This window comes from Bombina bombina, chromosome 5 (genome assembly GCF_027579735.1).
Source record: "Bombina bombina isolate aBomBom1 chromosome 5, aBomBom1.pri, whole genome shotgun sequence".
Classification (NCBI taxonomy): Eukaryota; Metazoa; Chordata; class Amphibia; order Anura; family Bombinatoridae; genus Bombina; species Bombina bombina.
The window spans coordinates 276,496,472-276,515,948 of NC_069503.1; the positions used below are offsets into that span (position 1 = coordinate 276,496,472).

At 39.5% G+C, this 19,477-nt stretch overlaps 1 protein-coding gene across 2 annotated transcripts in view; it reads right to left on the reverse strand.

Annotated features, from left to right (window-relative positions):
• Nucleotides 1-557: 557 nt before the first annotated feature.
• MINDY3 (MINDY lysine 48 deubiquitinase 3) overlaps nucleotides 558-19,477 on the reverse strand; it is a 325,101-nt gene continuing 306,181 nt past the window's right edge. For both annotated transcript variants that reach the window (XM_053714015.1, XM_053714014.1), the window contains exon 16: nucleotides 558-1,475. In XM_053714015.1, the coding sequence (XP_053569990.1) occupies nucleotides 1,332-1,475 (144 nt within the window). In that variant the 3' untranslated portion in view covers nucleotides 558-1,331. The remainder of the gene's footprint in view (nucleotides 1,476-19,477) is intronic.

Here is a 19,477-nt window from a genome sequence, read left to right on the forward strand (position 1 = left end):
TTTGCCCCCTCCTGGTAGGAATGTATATCCCATATGTTACTAGCTTATGGACTCTTGCTACTTACATGAAAGAAACTGTTTAAACAATTTAAATAAAAACAGCCTTTTGCCAAGATTCTTTCAGTCAAAAAATGCCGTTTTATATCCATGGTATTTTTTTTATTTTTTTTTATAATACAGTGTCCCTTTAAACAACACAACCAATTCCATCTTTTTTCTTTCCCTGTTAGAAAAGTAATACATCCTGGAGGAGACGCAGGGAAACATTAGACAGAAGGAATTATCGCCATATACTGACAATGAATCTAATACTCCAAATGGTTATTATCCCTTGTTCATATGGTACAGAACACAGGCACTACAGAGATTAACAGATGTTAAACATGTGCACATTCTAAATATAGAGGAAGAACATGGATTATTTTATGGAAAAGAAGCAACAGGATAATATTTATGTAAATCCTGCATCCTACTTATCACTGAGCATTCAGTAAACGTATATAAAATATCTCCTTGTTGAGTATAAAATACAAAAAGATTAATAGAGCAGGTCACAGTTCAGAAAAAAAGTTTGTTTATTTAAGGCCAGCAACTTGATCATAATAAATAATGGAGCATAATCATACAGTAACAGATGTTTTTCGTGCTCTTAGTAGTATGGTTTAAACAGGACGATGGGAGTAGCTTAAGTCCAGAGAGAGCCAAAACAAAAGGTATTTGGCAATAACATGTAGATAATCATACAAAAATCATAATAGTATTTCCATGCTGAAGGGGTTAGCGATCATTTAAAGTAAATACATATTCATAATCTCAGATTCCTTAGACATAGTAAACTAATATTTGATTGAAATCCATCTTACATTTATATTGTCACTTTCTCATTCCCAATGCATTTAACACGACATCAGCATTAAAAATATGCAGTTATATTTTTAGATCTAGAAAAAAGTCGTCATGCTTTCCACATAAGTATTTAAAAACCAGTGTCTTATAAATGGGATCTGTTGTAAAAGGATGAACAAGAAATGGAAAGGTTTAATACATTTTGTTTATTCCTCTTCCATTTAAAATAGAGTAGATGTACTGAATCCTTGTACACATCTGCTGTAAAGTCATTATACATTTCTTTAAATGTCATTTATTTTATTGCAAAACAAATAGGATATAGAAACGCATAAATACTAAAATGAATATTTGCACTGTACATACATTTACATTTTAGTACTTCTGTTAACAATTTACCCATAAACAGAACAGATTTCCAGTTAATTGTAAATTCCATGTGACCCTTAATATCACAATATAATCTTAGGGTTATTGTTCCTGGATCAATTTAATGAAGGGGGTCTATCTGTGACCCAGAGAAGCTCTACAAATGGCCATTTGGTTTGTAGACACCTTTTGATTGGCGTATCATCTGTCTGTAACTGAGGATCAAACCCCATGATAGCTGTTCCTTCAGTATAAGTGACCTGCAATGTAAAACAAGTCATTATTATGCACCTGCAAAGGGTTGAAATAAGAGTGTCTGTAAAGAGAGCTGCAGGCACAGAAGGTAAAAGCAATAGCATTATGAGTAGTAACCATTCTGTATAAGTTGTGTCCAGCAGTTTAATGGCAATTTAAAGAGACAGTAACACTTCAAGTTTTTATTAAATTAGATACATTATGTAAGACAATCATTAGTAATGGTATGTTTTATTATAATTTCTAACATGTATCTCAATGTGCCTGCAATGGTGGAGCTTTGTTAATTGGTCATTGAACTGCAGCAGAGTATTGAGTCCCTGCACGCCCAAACAAATATCAATGTTAATCATAGTGAGAATACAATATTGACTTCTTTGTGTTAACAACTTTGGCAGCCAACATGTAATTGTAGTGCTGAGACTGCACCAGGGAGCAAGACAGGGGAAGTGGCTATCACCTATAGCCAGAGAGATCAACCTCAGAAAGGGAATTATTCTCCCTCAGCTGCTGTTATATCACTGTGGCTACAGCACAAGCATGTCCCCCTCACCTTTTCATCTGTGCTTGGCATTGTCCAATTAAATTTACACCTAGACTGCCCAGGATGTTAGCATGAAGATGTTAAATTAGAAAGGGTGTGGATGTGGTCAGCCTTATGCATTTCATTGTGCATTAATGTGAAAGGTGAAGGTAATGGTAATTAATCCTAGCTTTAATACACTGTACATTGCAGAAACGTTTATATAGTGTAATATATACTCTTCTTTGTTTTGTCTTTTCTATTTAGAACTATTTGTTCCAGAGATAGGTGCAATTCCTTAAGAGGGACAAAACCCTCCTTTATATGAGGAGTAGTGAACCAAATATAAAGGAGGGTTTGGACACAATTACCGATTCAATATGGACTTGTTCAATGTTTAGAAACATAGATATTGACGGCAGATAAGAGCCATAGGCCCAGCAAGTCTGCCTTATATTTCCTATAAATATAAACTTATATAGGTTGTAGGATAGCCTTATGCATATCCCAGGTATTTACCCTCAATGTTTGAAGCAGAACAAAATTTAAAATGACAATAAACACCTCTTGCTTTTGTGCTTGTTCTACAACTTCATATAGAGGCCGAAAAGCAAGTTCTGTTACCTGCAATTAGATAAATTAATTAAGGCAATATGCAGCATTTTGAAAACCAAGGTTACAGATTTTGCTTTTTGGGCTCTCTAGGTAGCAAGGGACAAAGAAGTGTAACGTCCCTTTAAATGGCCACTAAATGCAGTAGAACTGCATAATTAACAAGTTCATAATAAAAAGACAATGCAATAACACCTGCTCTGAGTTTCAAATAAGCAGTAGCTTTTGTTCTCGCAAATTTATTTTTTCTACCATTTTCCGGCCCCCTTTATCATGCAACAGGCATCAACCAATCACAGACTAGTATAGTATACCCTGTGAGCTTGTGCACAGTTGTTCCCTAGAAAGTGTGCATATAAAAAGACTGCATGCTCTTTCTGAATCATAAAAGTTCATTTTTTTTTTTTAAATAAATGTATTTTATTTGATTTTCATAATATATAAGTAACATTGCACCCAACGGTGCTCCACACATTACAAAGGCTTAGTAACAGGATGTGGAATAGGGAATAATATAGACAATGGCAATGGAACCCAGCTCTGGGCTAAAACATTGCCTTTATCACAACATTTCATATTTGTATTCAGGAACATGAACAGAAAAATAAACCTATCCGACTATTAGACAACAAATATAAATGTTCCATAAGGGGGTGGATAAAAGGAGAGGGTTCAGAATAAGGGTGATAGGGAAGGTTGGTGAAGACTGATAGAAGGAATCTAGCAGTCTGGATAGGATAATCACTAAATAGAAGGGGCGGTAGTTTTAGTACTAGTACTCTTATCAGGAGGGGAACAGGGGGGGGGGGGGAAGGGGGGCTGGGGGTAACCCTCAGATCAGATCGTGGTGATCTCTATAGTCTATTTTCGGAAGCCATTGGGTGTCGTACTTGGGATTTCCACTCAGCCCAAATTAGTTCAAAAAGCTCTAATTTTCCATAAGAAAAGAAGATATTCTTCTCCATTGAATACATATAGGCCATAAGCCTGACTATGTCAGACCATGGGGGGGGGGGGGGGGGGGGATTTGGCGCTTTCCAGTATCTGGCTATTGAGAGCTTAACTGCAGAAAACAGATAGATGCTTAGATAACCTTGGTATTTAGGCAGCCTACATGTACCTATGTGGAGTAAGGCCATTTCCGGGGTTCTAGATAATGTGATCCTTAAACTGGCTAGGATAGAGAAACAAGCACCCCAGAGGGGTTTGATCTTAGGGCAGCTTCACCATATGTGGGTCATGTCTCCTATCTGGCCACATTTCCTCCAACATAGGGGTGTGGATGAGGTGAATATTTTGGCTAGTCTGGTTGGGACATAATACCAATGAGTGAGGATTTTGAAGTATGTCTCGAAAATGGTGATACAATGCAAGGCTTGCTTTGTGAGCGTGAATATACGTTGCCATTCCTCACTAGAGATGGATTGAGTTTTTGTTCCCATTTTCTAATATGAGAGGCTTTATCTTCTGGTATAGCCACGTCAACCAAGTTATAATGGACAGACATGGGTGTCCCCAGTCTGTTTCCCTGCTTCCACCGAGTTTCCCACAGTGTAAGTTGCTGGTTTAAAGAGGGACGGAACCCCCAGCTAGAAAGTAAAGTTGTTACTCTGGTGTGTTCAAAGGTTAGGTAGGGTGGAGTTCGACTCTGAGCTGATCTAAAGTAATAAATGAGTCTGTCTGAGTAGGTGACCACATATCTGCAACCCTCACTACACCCAGTCTTGTCCATGTGGCTGCTTGAGAGTCTGGCAGTCCCGTCAAAAGTCCAGACAGAGGTGATTGGGGAGGGATGGGGCGCTATGTGTTTATAGTGTCTAAGGTTTTTCCATGTGGCCAGGCATTCTTTTATGATACTTTTATCTATTGCTAGGGTCCGTCTGCAATGTGGGGGAGTCCAAATAAGATCTTCCAAATAAATTTGATGGGGAAGTGAGGCTTGTTCCAGGGATCTCCACTTGCTGTTGGAGTCCTTGACGCCCCATTGTGAGATATGCGTGATTATGGATGGGGATGCCGCCCCCCATGTTTTTTTGTGTATTGAAGGGTCTTATGTGCTATTCTAGGGGGCTTACCCTGCTAAATATATCTAGTAATTTCGCTTTGGAACTGAAGTATGGTGTGTTTGGGTACCCATAAAAGTTTATTTTGACTTGAGTGTTCCTTTAAAGATCGTCTCAGGCAAATAGATATATATATGTGAGAAAATCTCTTTTTATTACTGTTGGATAGCTGGGCAACCCTGATGAAAAATCTTGTCTAAATAACTGAATACATGTTAACAATTTTATGATGGTGCCTAAATATTAACATAAAAAAAACTTCCTATAAGCTAAGCTGTGCATCATTACAATGCTTCTTAATTAACCTACAGGACTTCAAATTCACTGGATTTCCATGAATGGGAGGATACAAATGGCTAGCGAGGAGGATGCGGCACAGAAAGGGTAAGTTTAGCACAATATTTTATAAAAGTGATGACTGAAAGTCCTATTATTTTTAGTGATGATAAATCCTAGCATTTTTGAAACATTAAGATTTACCATCACTTTAAATACATATGTACACACATCTATACATAAGCCCTTATACATTTTTAAATATATTATATTATATAACAAATTTTTTTTCACACAGTGTTTATATCAGTGTAACTGTACTGTTAAGTGTATTTGTGAAATTGCGCTTGGGCAAAAGCGTTTACTTTCAACTTATAATAATCACGTTATTTCAGACCCACACAAAAAGCCGATAATGCTTGATCGTTACAATCATAATCTAGCCCTTAAGGTTAAGAATAGATACTTTCTCACTTAGATTTCCATTTCGGTTGTGCTAAAACTACAAATACGATTCCAGGAAGTAGTTAATATACTATTGTTCATTAAATCCTGAAATAGATTATGAAAGTAGTAGGGAAGTACAGTGAAGTTATTTATGATCTTCTGCTTGAGAAATGATGGACACATTATATGATGTTATTGCTTTAACCCCTTAAGGACAAAAATTGGTCGTTAGCGACAAACAACGTATCCTGATCGCTTCCAGACGCTTTCATGTTATTGCAGTGATGCCTCGATATTGAGGCATCCTGCAATAACATTTGTTAGTCATCCGATGCAGAGAGAGCCACTCTGTGGCCCTCTCTGCATAGGCCATTGATGGTCACGGTCGTTGGTGGGAGGGAGCCGTTGATGGGAGGTGGGTGGGCGGCCATTGATGGGGGTTGTGCGACAGGGGGGCGGGATCACGTTTGGGGGCGCTGGGAGCACACACAGGGGAGGGAGGGAACACTACACTATGGCTTAATTGTTGTACGATAAAGTGGAAGAGAGGAGGGAGGGAATTTCTATCTAAGGGATCTGGGAGAGTGTGGGGGGTTGGTTATTGTTGGGGGGCAGCTACACTACAGAAAAATAGGTAAAAATAAAAAAAATACAACATTTTATGGCAAACTCGGTACCAGTACCCAAGATGGCGCACAATAAGTTAGAGGGAGAGGGTTAGAGAGCTGTTGGGGGGGGGGGGGCGGGGATCAGGGAGGTTGGGGGCTTATGGGGGATCCTACACAGAAGAATGTTTTTTTTTTTTTTTAAATTTACTAAAATATTTTTTTTTTCTTAAGATGGTGCTGCGGAATCTGTTGGCACTCTACAAATACCTGATAATAATAATAATAATGGAGGGACAATTGTGGGATGGGGGAGGGAAGAGAGCTGTTTGGGATGGATCAGGTGGGAGGCTGATCTCTACACTAAAGCTAAAATTAACCCTGCAAGCTCACTACAGACTACTTAAACCCTTCACTGCTGGGCATAATACAAGTGTGGTGCGCAACGGCATTTAGCGGCCTTCTAATTACCAAAAAGTAACGCCAAAGCCATATATGTCTGCTATTTCTGAACAAAGGGAATCACAGACAAGCTTTTACAACCATTTGTGCCATAATTGCACAAGCTCTTTGTAAATAATTTCAGTGAGAAACCTAAAATTGTGAAAAATTTTACTATTTTTATTTGATCGCATTTGGAGGTGAAATGGTGACTTGAAATATACCAAAATGGGCCTAGATCAATACTTTCGGTTGTCTACTACACTAAAGCTAAAATTAACACTATAAGCTCCCTGCAAGCTCCCTAATTAACCCCTTCACTGCTGGGAATAATACACGTGTGATGCGCAGCAGCATTTAGCTGCCTTCTAATTACCAAAAAGCAACGCCAAAGCCTTATAAGTCTGCTATTTCTGAACAAAGGGGATCCCAGAGAAGCATTTACAACCATTTTTTCGATAATTGCACAAGCCGTTTGTAAATAATTTCAGTGAGAAATCTAAAGTTTGTGAAAAAGTGAACTATTCTTTTAATTTGATCACATTTGGCGGTGAAATGGTGGCATGAAATATACCAAAATGGGCCTAGATCAATACCTTGGGTTGTCTTCTAAAAAAAAAATATATACATATCAAGGGATATTCAGGGATTCCTGACAGATATCAGTGTTCCAATGTAACTTTCGCTAATTTTGAAGAAAAAAAAATGGTTTGGAAATAGCAAAGAGCTACTTTTATTTATTGCCCTATAACTTGCAAAAAACATAATTTATGTAAGAACGTACCTGATAAATTCATTTCTTTCATATTAGCAAGAGTCCATGAGCTAGTGACGTATGGGATATACATTCCTACCAGGAGGGGCAAAGTTTCCCAAACCTCAAAATGCCTATAAATACACCCCTCACCACACCCACAAATCAGTTTAACGAATAGCCAAGAAGTGGGGTGATAAGAAAAAAGTGTGAAAGCATAAAAAATAAGGAATTGGAATAATTGTGCTTTATACAAAAAAATCATAACCACCACAAAAAGGGCGGGCCTCATGCCTAATATGAAAGAAATGAATTTATCAGGTAAGTTCTTACATAAATTATGTTTTCTTTCATGTAATTAGCAAGAGTCCATGAGCTAGTGACGTATGGGATAATGAATACCCAAGATTTGGATCTTCCACGCAAGAGTCACTAGAGAGGGAGGGATAAAATAAAGACAGCCAATTCCGCTGAAAAATAATCCACACCCAAAACAAAGTTTAAATCTTATAATGAAAAAAACTGAAATTATAAGCAGAAGAATCAAACTGAAACAGCTGCCTGAAGTACTTTTCTACCAAAAACTGCTTCAGAAGAAGAAAACACATCAAAATGGTAGAATTTAGTAAAAGTATGCAAAGAAGACCAAGTTGCTGCTTTGCAAATCTGATCAACCGAAGCATCATTCTTAAATGCCCAGGAAGTAGAGATTGACCTAGTCGAATGAGCTGTAATCCTTTGAGGCGGAGTTCTACCCGACTCAACATAAGCATGATGAATCAAAGACTTTAACCAAGATGCCAAAGAAATGGCAGAAGCCTTCTGACCTTTCCTAGAACCAGAAAAGATAACAAATAGACTAGAAGTCTTTCGGAAATCTTTAGTAGCTTCAACATAATATTTCAAAGCTTTAACTACATCCAAAGAATGCAACGATCTTTCCTTAGAGTTCTTAGGATTAGGACACAATGAAGGAACCACAATTTCTCTACTAATGTTGTTAGAATTCACAACCTTAGGTAAAAATTCAAAAGAAGTTCGCAACACCGCCTTATCCTGATGAAAAATCAGAAAAGGAGACTCACAAGAAAGAGCAGATAATTCAGAAACTCGTCTGGCAGAAGAGATGGCCAAAAGAAACAAAACTTTCCAAGAAAGTAATTTAATATCCAGCGAATGCATAGGTTCAAACAGAGGAGCTTGAAGAGCCCCCAGAACCAAATTCAAACTCCAAGGAGGAGAAATTGACTTAATAACAGGTTTTATACGAACCAAAGCCTGTACAAAACAATGAATATCAGGAAGACTAGCAATCTTTCTGTTAAAAAGAACAGAAAGAGCAGAGATTTGTCCTTTCAAGGAACTTGCAGACAAACCTTTATCCAAACCATCCTGAAGAAACTGTAAAATTCTAGGAATTCTAAATGAATGCCAAGAAAAATGATGAGAACACCAAGAAATGTAAGTCTTCCAGACTCGATAATATATCTTCCTAGATACAGATTTACGAGCCTGTAAAATAGTATTAATTACGGAGTCAGAGAAACCTCTATGACTGAGAATCAGGCGTTCAATCTCCATACCTTCAAATTTAAGGATTTGAGATCCTGATGGAAAAAAAGGACCTTGCGATAGAAGGTCTGGTTTTAACGGAAGAGTCCACGGTTGGCAAGTAGCCATCCGGACAAGATCCGCATACCAAAACCAGTGAGGCCATGCTGGAGCCACCAGCAGAACAAACGAACGCTTCTTTAGAATCTTGGAAATCACTCTTGGAAGAAGAACTAGAGGCGGAAAGATATAAGCAGGATGATACTTCCAAGGAAGTGACAATGCATCCACTGCTTCCGCCTGAGGATCCCTGGATCTGGACAGATACCTGGGAAGCTTCTTGTTTAGATGAGAAGCCATCAGATCTATTTCTGGAAGTCCCCACATTTGAACAATCTGAAGAAATACCTCTGGGTGAAGAGACCATTCGCCCGGATGTAGCATTTGGCGACTGAGATAATCCTCTTCCCAATTGTCTATACCTGGGATATGAACCGCAGAAATTAGACAGGAGCTGGATTCCGACCCATACAAGTATTCGAGATACTACTTTCATAGCCAGAGGACTGTGAGTCCCTCCTTGATGATTGACATATGCCACGGTTGTGACATTGTCCGTCTGGAAAATTAACGACTCTCTCTTTAGAAGAGGCCACGACTGAAGAGCTCTGAAAATTGCACGGAGTTCCAAAATGTTGATTGGTAATCTCGCCTCCTGAGATTCCCAAACCCCTTGTGCTGTCAGAGACCCCCCATACAGCTCCCCAACCTGTCAGACTTGCATCTGTTGAGATCACAGTCCAGGTTGGAAGAACAAAAGAAGCCCCCTGAACTAAACGATGGTGGTCTGTCCACCACGTCAGAGAGTGTCGAACAATCGGTTTTAAAGATATTAATTGAGATATCTTTGTATAATCCTTGCACCACTGGTTCAGCATACAGAGCTAAAGAGGTCGCATGTGAAAACGAGCAAAGGGGATCACGTCCGATGCAGCAGTCATAAGACCTAGAATTTCCATGCATAAAGCTACCGAAGGGAATAATTGAGACTGAAGGCTTCGACAAGCTGAAACCAATTTCAGACGTCTCTTGTCCGTCAGAGACAGAGACATGGACACTGAATCTATCTGGAAACCTAAAAAGGTTACCCTTGTCTGAGGAATCAACGAACTCTTTGGTAAATTGATCCTCCAACCATGTTCTCGAAGAAACGATACAAGTCGATTCGTATGAGATACTGCTAAATGTGAAGACTGAGCAAGTACCAAGATATCGTCCAAATAAGGAAATACCACAATACCCTGTTCTCTGATTACAGATAGAAGGGCACAGAGAACCTTTGTAAAAATCCTTGGAGCTGTTGCTAGGCCAAACGGCAGAGCCACAAACTGGTAATGCTTGTCTAGGAAAGAGAATCTCCGAAACTGATAGTGATCTGGATGAATCGGAATATGCAGATATGCATCTTGTAAATCTATTGTGGACATATAATGCCCTTGCTGAACAAAAGGCAGAATAGTCCTTATAGTTACCATTTTGAATGTTGGTATCCTTACATAATGATTCAATATTTTTAAATCCAGAACTGGTCTGAAGGAATTCTCCTTCTTTGGTACAATGAAGAGATTTGAGTAAAACCCCAGCCCCTGTTCCAGAACTGGAACTGGCATAATTACTCCAGCCAACTCTAGATCTGAAACACATTTCAGAAATGCTTGAGCCTTCACTGGATTTATTGGGACACGGGAAAGAAAAAATCTTCTTGCAGGAGGCCTTATCTTGAAGCCTATTCTGTACCCTTGTGAAACAATGTTCTGAATCGAAAGATTGTGAATCAAATTGATCCAAATTTCTTTGAAAAATCGTAATCTGCCCCCTACCAGCTGGGCTGGAATGAGGGCCGCACCTTCATGTGGACTTGGGAGCTGGCTTTGGCTTTCTAAAAGGCTTGGATTTATTCCAGACTGGAGATGGTTTCCAAACTGAAACCGCTCCTGTAGGGGAAGGATCAGGCTTTTGTTCCTTATTGTGACGAAAGGAACGAAAACGATTAGCAGACCTAAATTTACCTTTAGATTTTTTATCCTGTGGTAAAAAAGTTCCTTTCCCCCCAGCAACAGTTGAAATAATAGAATCCAACTGTGAACCAAACAATTTATTACCCTGGAAAGAAAGGGAAAGCAAAGTTGACTTAGAAGACATATCAGCATTCCAAGTTTTAAGCCATAAAGCTCTTCTAGCTAAAATAGCTAAAGACATATACCTGATATTAACCCTAATGATATCAAAGATGGCATCACAAATAAAATTATTAGCATGTTGAAGAAGATTAACAATGCTATGAGTATTATGATCTGTTACTTGTTGTGCTAAAGCTTCCAACCAGAAAGTTGAAGCTGCAGCAACATCCGCCAAAGATATAGCAGGTCTAAGAAGATTACCTGAACATAAGTAAGCTTTTCTTAGAAAGGATTCAATTTTCCTATCTAAAGGATCCTTAAAGGAAGTACTATCTGCCGTAGGAATAGTAGTACGTTTAGCAAGAGTAGAGATAGCCCCATCAAACTTAGGGATTTTGTCCCAAAACTATAATCTGTCAGATGGCACAGGATATAATTGCTTAAACCGTTTAGAAGGAGTAAATGAATTACCCAAATTATTCCACTCCCTGGAAATTACTTCAGAAATAGCATCAGGGACGGGAAAAACCTCTGGAATAACTACAGTAGGTTTAAAAACCGTATTCAAACGTTTAGATTTAGTATCAAGAGGACCAGATTCCTCTATTTCTAATGCAATTAAGACTTCTTTAAGCAAAAAACGAATAAATTCCATTTTGAATAAATATGAAGATTTATCAGTATCAACCTCTGAAACAGAATCCTCTGAACCAGAAGAATCATTATCAGAAACAGAATGATGATGTTCATTTCAAAATTCATCTGAAAAATGAGAAGTTTTAAAAGACCTTTTACGTTTACTAGAAGGAGGCATAACAGACATAGCCTTCTTAATAGATTTAGATACAAAATCTCTTATGTTAACAGGAACATCCTGAATATTAGATGTTGATTGAACAGCAACAGGTAATGGAACATTACTAAAGGAAATATTATCTGCATTAACAAGTTTGTCATGACATTCATTACAGACAGCCGGAGGAACAGTTACCACAAGTTTACAACAAATACACTTAACTTTGGTAGATCCAACATCAGGCAGCAATTTTCCAGAAGTATCTTCTGATTCAGGGTCAATCTGAGACATCTTGCAATATGTAATAGAAAAAAAAACATATAAAGCAAAATTGATCAAATTCCTTAAAAGACAGTTTCAGGAATGGGAAAAAATGCCAATGAACAAGCTTCTAGCAACCAGAAGCAAATAAACAATGAGACTTAAATAATGTGGAGACAATAATGACGCCCATATTTTTTAGCGCCAAAAAAGATGCCCACATTATTTGGCGCCTAAATGCTTTAAGCGCCAAAAATGACGCCACATCCGGTGACGCCGACATTTTTGGCGCAAAAACGTAAAAAAATGACGCAACTTCCGGCGACAAGTATGACGCCGGAAATGACAAAGAAATTTTTTGCGCCAAAAAAGTCAGAGCCAAGAATGACGCAATAAAATGAAGCATTTTCAGCCCCCGCGAGCCTAACAGCCCACAGGAAAAAAAAAGTCAAATTTTAAGGTAAGAAAAATTGATTATTCAAATGCATTATCCCAAATAATGAAACTGACTGTCTGAAATAAGGAATGTTGAACATCCTGAGTCAAGGCAAATAAATGTTTGAACACATATATTTAGAACTTTATATAAAAGTGCCCAACCATAGCTTAGAGTGTCACAAAAATAAGACTTACTTACCCCAGGACACTCATCTACATGTAGTAGAAAGCCAAACCAGTACTGAAACGAGAATCAGTAGAGGTAATGGTATATATAAGAGTATATCGTCGATCTGAAAAGGGAGGTAAGAGATGAATCTCTACGACAGATAACAGAGAACCTATGAAATAGACCCCGTAGAAGGAGATCATTGAATTCAAAATAGGCAATACTCTCTTCACATCCCTCTGACATTCACTGCACACTGAGAGGAAAACCGGGCTCCAGCCTGCTGCGAAGCGCATATCAACGAAGAATCTAGCACAAACTTACTTCACCACCTCCATGGGAGGCAAAGTTTGTAAAACTGATTTGTGGGTGTGGTGAGAGGTGTATTTATAGGCATTTTGAGGTTTGGGAAACTTTGCCCCTCCTGGTAGGAATGTATATCCCATAAGTCACTAGCTCATGGACTCTTGCTAATTACATGAAAGAAATAGCAAAGAACATGTAAACATTGGATATTTCTAAACTCAGGACAAAATTTAGAAACTATTTAGCATTGGTGTTTTTTGGTGGTTGTAGATGTAGGCATCATAAATGCAAACCATGTGAATATGTAAAAGTAACAAAAAACTTTACTAGTGTGAAGACTAACAAAAGCTATGACATTTGTGCATGTATCAACTGCACAACTAATTATGTTATATACTTAATTGAATGTACAGAATGCAAAATTCAGTATGTAAGACTCACTTCAAGAGATATCAATACAAGATTTAGGGAACATTTTTCCTCATTTACTACTAAAAGATCAAGTACTCCCCTATTTCTACATTTTGGCATCTTCCATAAAGGAACTTTAAAAAGTTTTTCCTGGTGTGGAATAGAGAAAATTGTTAAACCACAAAGAGGGGGATACATTGATAAATTACTAGCTAAAAGAGAAGCATTTTGGATTTTTACACTAGGAACTCATATTCCGATTGGGTTAAATTCCAAATATGATATCATGAACCACTGGGAATAATTTTATTGCTTCATCTATGTGTATTAAAAAATACATTATTCCTATGATGTTTTCCTTCTAGGGTCTAATGGTTATACATATACGTTGGAAAGTTTTTATGAAATCTGTATTTAACATATCTAATATACTTACTAGTTACCAAGCATTACATATGCTTAGGAGCAATACATATACCCATGAATTAGAATGAGAACTATTTCTCTCTCTACTTATATTCACATATATCTTACTCATATCCGAGAAATACCTGGGCTCCTCATGAGTAATTGTGAAACATGGATTATATATCTTATATATCTTACAAAATGTGTATGCTGATAACAATGTATCGCTATATACACTAATAATAGATCTATCTATTGTATCCATCATACCTTTGTATCAAAAAGGATATTTATGCTTACCTGATAAATGTATTTCTTTTACGATATGACGAGTCCACGGATTTCATCCTTACTTCTGGGGATATCGCCTCCTGGTCAGCAGGAAGTGGCAAAGAGCTCCACAGCAGAGCTGTATATATAGCCCCTCCCTTCCCTCCCCCTCCAGTCATTCGACCGAATTTAGGAAGAGAAAGGAAAAGCCAAGGAGCAGAGGTGACCGAAGTGTCACAAAAATAAAAACCTGTCTGTAGATAACAAGGTGAGCCGTGGACTCGTCATATCGTAAAAGAAATACATTTATCAGGTAAGCATAAATTTACTTTTCTTTTACAAGATATGACAAGTCCACGGATTTCATCCTTACTTGTGGGAAACATTAGCTATAGGACACGGATGAAAAGGGAGGGACAAGACCGGGACCTAAACGGAAGGCACAACTGCTTGAAGAACCTTTCTCCCAAAAACAGCCTCAAAAGAAGCAAAAGTATCAAATTTGTAAAATTTGGAAAAAGAGAAGACTAAGTTGCAGCCTTGCAAATCTGTTCATCAGAAGCATCATTTTAAAATGCCCATGAGGAAGCCACAGCCCTAGTAGAATGAGCCGTAATTCTTTCAGGAGGCTGCTGTCCAGCAGTCTCATATGCCAAACGGATGATACTCCTCAGCCAAAAAGAAAGAGGTAGCCGTAGCCTACATTTCCCAGCAAAAACCACAAACAATGAAGATGTTTGAGGAAAATCCTTAGTCGCCTGTAAGTAAAACTTTAAGGCATGAACTACATACGCTCCTTCTTAGAAGAAGGGTTAGGACATAATGAAGGAACAACAATTTCCTGATTAATATTCTTGTTAGAAACCACCTTAGGAAGAAAACCAGGTTTGGTACGTAACACCACCTTATCAGAATGGAAAATAAGGTAAGGTGTATCACAAAGCCGAAAGCTCAGAAACTCTGCGAGCAGAAGAAATAGCAACCAAAAATAAAACCTTCCAAGATAACTTAATATCTATGGAATGCATAGGTTCAAACGGAACCCCTTGAAGAACTTTAAGAACTAAATTCAAACTTCAAGGAGGAGCAATTGGTCTAAACACAGGCCTGATTCTAGTTAGAGCCTGACAAAAGGACTGAACGTCTGGAACATCTGACAGACGTTTGTGTAACAGAATAGACAATGCAAAAATCTGTCCCTTTAAGGAACTTGCTGACAACCCTTTCTCCAATCCTTCTTGGAAAAAAGCTAAAATCCTGGGAATCCTAACCCTACTCCATGAGTAGCCCTTGGATTCGCACCAATAAAGATATTTCCGCCATATCTTATGGTAAATCTTTCTAGTAACAGGCTTCCGCGCCTGAATCAAAGTATCAATGACCGAATCAGAGAACCCTCGCTTGGATAAAATCAAGTGTTCAATCTCCAAGCAGTTAGCTGCAGAGAAACTAGATTTGGGTGATGGAAGGGACCCTGAATGAGAAGGTCCTGCCTCAATGGAAGCTTCCCTGGGGCAGAGAGGACATGTCCACCAGATCCGCATACCAAGTCCTGCGTGGCCGCGCAGGAGCAAATTGGAATAACTGAAGCCCTCTCCTGTTTGATCTGAGCAATTACCCAGGAAGGAAAGGAGAGCAAACGGTGGAAACACATAAGCTAGGTTGAATGACCAAGGCACGACCAAGGCACTGCCAAGGCATCTATCAGTTCGGCCTGAGGATCCCTTGACCTGGATCCGTATCTTGGGAGCTTGGCATTCTGACGAGATGCCATCAGATCCAGCTCCGGTCTGCCCCACCTGAGAATCAGAGCAGCAAAGACCTCCGGATGAAGTTCCCATTCTCCTGGATGAAACGGCTGTCTGCTCAGAAAGTCCGCTTCCTAGTTGTCCACTCCTGGGATGTATATTGCTGACAGATAACAAGAGTGAGCCTCCGCCCACTGAATAATCTTGGATACTTCTGTCATCGCTAAGGAACTCCTTGTTCCTCCCTGATGATTGATGTAAGACACAGTCGTGATGTTGTCCGACTGAAACCGGATGAATTTGGCCGAAGCCAACTGAGCCAAGCCTGAAGCGCATTGAATATCACTCTTAACTCCAGAATATTGATTGGAAGTAGAGACTCCTACCGAGTCCACACTCCCTGAGCCTTCAGGGAATTCCAGACTGCACCCCAACCTAGTAGACTGGCATCTGTTGTCACAATCACCCATGAGGGTCTGCAGAAGCACGGTCCTTGGGACAGATGAACCTGCGACAACCACCAAAGAAGAGAGTCTCTTGTCTCCTGATCCAGAACTATCTGAGGAGACAAATTTGCATAATCTCCATTCCACTGTCTGAGCATGCTCAGTTGTAGAGGTCTGAGATGAAAACGAGCAAACGGAATTATGTCCATTGCCGCCACCATCAATCCAATTACCTCCATGCACAGGGCCACTGAAGGCCGAGGATTGGACTGAAGGGCTCGGCATGTATTCAGAATCTTTAACTTCCTGACCTCCGTCAAGAAGATTTTCATAGATACAGAATCTATTAGAGTTCCCAGGAAAGGAACCTTTGTCTGTGGAATTAGTGAACTCTTTTCTACATTCACCTTCCACCCGTGAGTCCTTAGAAAGGACAGAACCATGTCATTATGCGACTTTGTCAGTTGGTAAGATGACGCCTGGATTAGTATATCGTCCAGATAATGCGCCACTACAATGCCCCGCGGTCTGAGAACCGCCAGCAGAGACCCTAGAACCTTCGTGAAGATCCTGGATGCCGTGGCCAGCCCGAAGGGTAGAGCCACAAACTGAAAATGTTTGTCTAGAAAGGCAAATCTTAGAAACTGGTGATGATCCTTGTGGATAGGAATGTGAAGGTATACATCCTTTAAGTCCACGGTAGTCATATATTGACCCTCCTGGATCAATGGAAGAATTGTCCGAATAGTCTCCATCTTGAAGGATGGGACTACAAAAAGATTTAAATATAACCCGTGCCCCTGTTCCAGAATTGGAACGGGTCAAATCACTCCCATAGTGGAGAGGTCTCTTACACAACTTAAGAACGCCTCTCTTTTTATCGGGTCTACAGACAATCGTGAAAGAAGGAACCTTCCCCTTGGGAAGGAATTTTTGAACTCCAGTTGATATCCTTGAGACTTGATTTCCAGTGTCCAAGGATCCTGAACGTCTCTTATCCAAGCCTGGACAAAGAGAGAAAGTCTGCCCCCTACTAGATCCGGTCCCGGATCGGGGGCCGCCCCTTCATGCTGTCATGGGAGCAGCAGCGGACTTGGGTTGTTTACCCTTGCTCCAAGCCTGGTTGGGTCTCCAGACGGACTTAGCTTATGCAAAGTTCCCTTCCTGTTTAGTGGAAGATGAGGAGGGGACTCCCTTAAAATTTCAAAAGGAACGAAAATTACTCTGTCTACCTTTCTGCTTAGATGTTTTATCCTGAGGTAAGAGATGGCTCTTACCTCCCGTAATGTCAGAAATAATCTCTTTCAAGTCAGGACCAATAGAGTCTTCCCCTTGAAAGGAATAGACAAAAGCTTTGATTTAGAGGACACATCCGCAGACCAAGACTTTAACCACAAGGCTCTGTGCGCTAGAATGGCAAAACCTGCATTCTTAGCCGCTAACTTAGCGATCTGAAAAGCGGTGTCAGTGACAAAGGAATTAGCCAATTTTAGGGCCTTAATCCTATCCATTATTTCCTCTAAGGAAGTCTCAGTCTTCAGAGATTCTTCCAAAGCATCAAATCAAAAGGCAGCCGCAGTTGTAACTGGTACAATACAGGCCGTCGGTTGTAAGAGGAAACCTTGATGAACAAATAGCTTTTTTAGCAGATCCTCCAATTTTTTATCCATGGGGTCTTTGAAAGCACAACTGTCCTCAATCGGAATAGTTGTACGCTTAGCTAGAGTAGAAATAGCACCCTCCACCTTAGGGACTGTTTGCCAAGAATCCCGCACAGTGTCAGCTATAGGGTACATCTTCTTGAACATAGAGGAAGGGCAGAACGGGATACCCGGTCTTTCCCATTCCTTGGTGACAATCTACGAAATTCTCATAGGAACCAAAAAGGTATCTGAGTAAGTAGGACCTTGCAGATATCTGTCCATCTTACACAATTTTTTTGGAGGGACCACAATAGAGTCACAATCATCCAGAGTCAATAAAACCTCCCGAAGTAACAGGCGGAGGAGTTCCAATTTAAATCTAAAGGACATGACGTCCGAATCTGTTTGGGGTAAAGCACTACCTGAGTCAGACAGCTCCCCTTCAGACAAAATCTCCTTACCCTCCAATTCAGAGGACTGGGAGGGTACATCAGAGATAGCACATCAAAGCATCAGAAGCTATAGGGATACCCTGCGATTCTGCCCTGCTATGTTTGCCTGGTAACTTAGACAAATCCTCTGTAAGGGTAGATGACATAACTGCAGCCATATCCTGCAAAGTGAAAGAAGCAGACGCAGCCTACCTGACTGTCTGGGGAAAATAACCCCTGTAAGGCTGTCTACTGTAACACAGCACAGTTAGTTCAGAGTTCTGCTGCAAGCCCCTGAAATAAAACTGCACCTACCTCCATGCTGAGTAACAGCATGATATCACTCACAGTATCCAGAGGTCCACTATCTCCTCCAGAGGTCATGTGGATAAGAGAAAAAGGCCTTAGGCAAAATCACTAAGTCTATCTCCAGGCAACACCAATAGGGGAGGCATAGTGATAGTAAAACTCCACCAGTTCCCCACAATTGGTCTTTCAGAAGCTGCCCAGAATAAAAATAGTACACACAGGCACCATTTAAAATAAAAAAAACTCTTGATTGAAGAATCTAAACTAACACCTCACTTTACCTCTTGCTATCACTAACACAGGCAAAGAGAATGACTGGAGGGGGAGGGAAGGGAGGGGCTATATATACAGCTCTGCTGTGGAGCTCTTTGTCACTTCCTGCTGACCAGGAGGCGATATCCCCACAAGTAAGGATCAAATCCGTGGACTCGTCATATCTTGTAAAAGAAAATGTATTTATTTACATGCAATAGATATATATGTTATTATGTATTTTTTACCAGCAGAACTAATCGCATCATGTGAATCATCATACTAGGAAAAAGTATCGTAATATCCTTATAATTAAATACATAATATGATATAACAAGCATTACTATATATAAAAATAATTTTATATGTCACGAAATACGTTTATTTTAATAAATAAGGATTTCTTGCATATATGCTTGCATTTTGTACCAATTGTAACAATTGCCTAGTTGTAGGGCGTGTTTTTTTATCTTATCCAATCATGACTCGAATCTGTCCTTTTAAAAAGAGTCGGGACCTTAGCACTATAGGCTGTGACTACGGATCTTGTATCCGAAACACGTAAGCCAGTTTGTGCTACGCCCAATATTACGCTATGTTTGTCTGTTTGCTGACGCATGTCTTTTAACGATTATACCAATAAAAAAAAGTTTTTTAAGAAACAGTT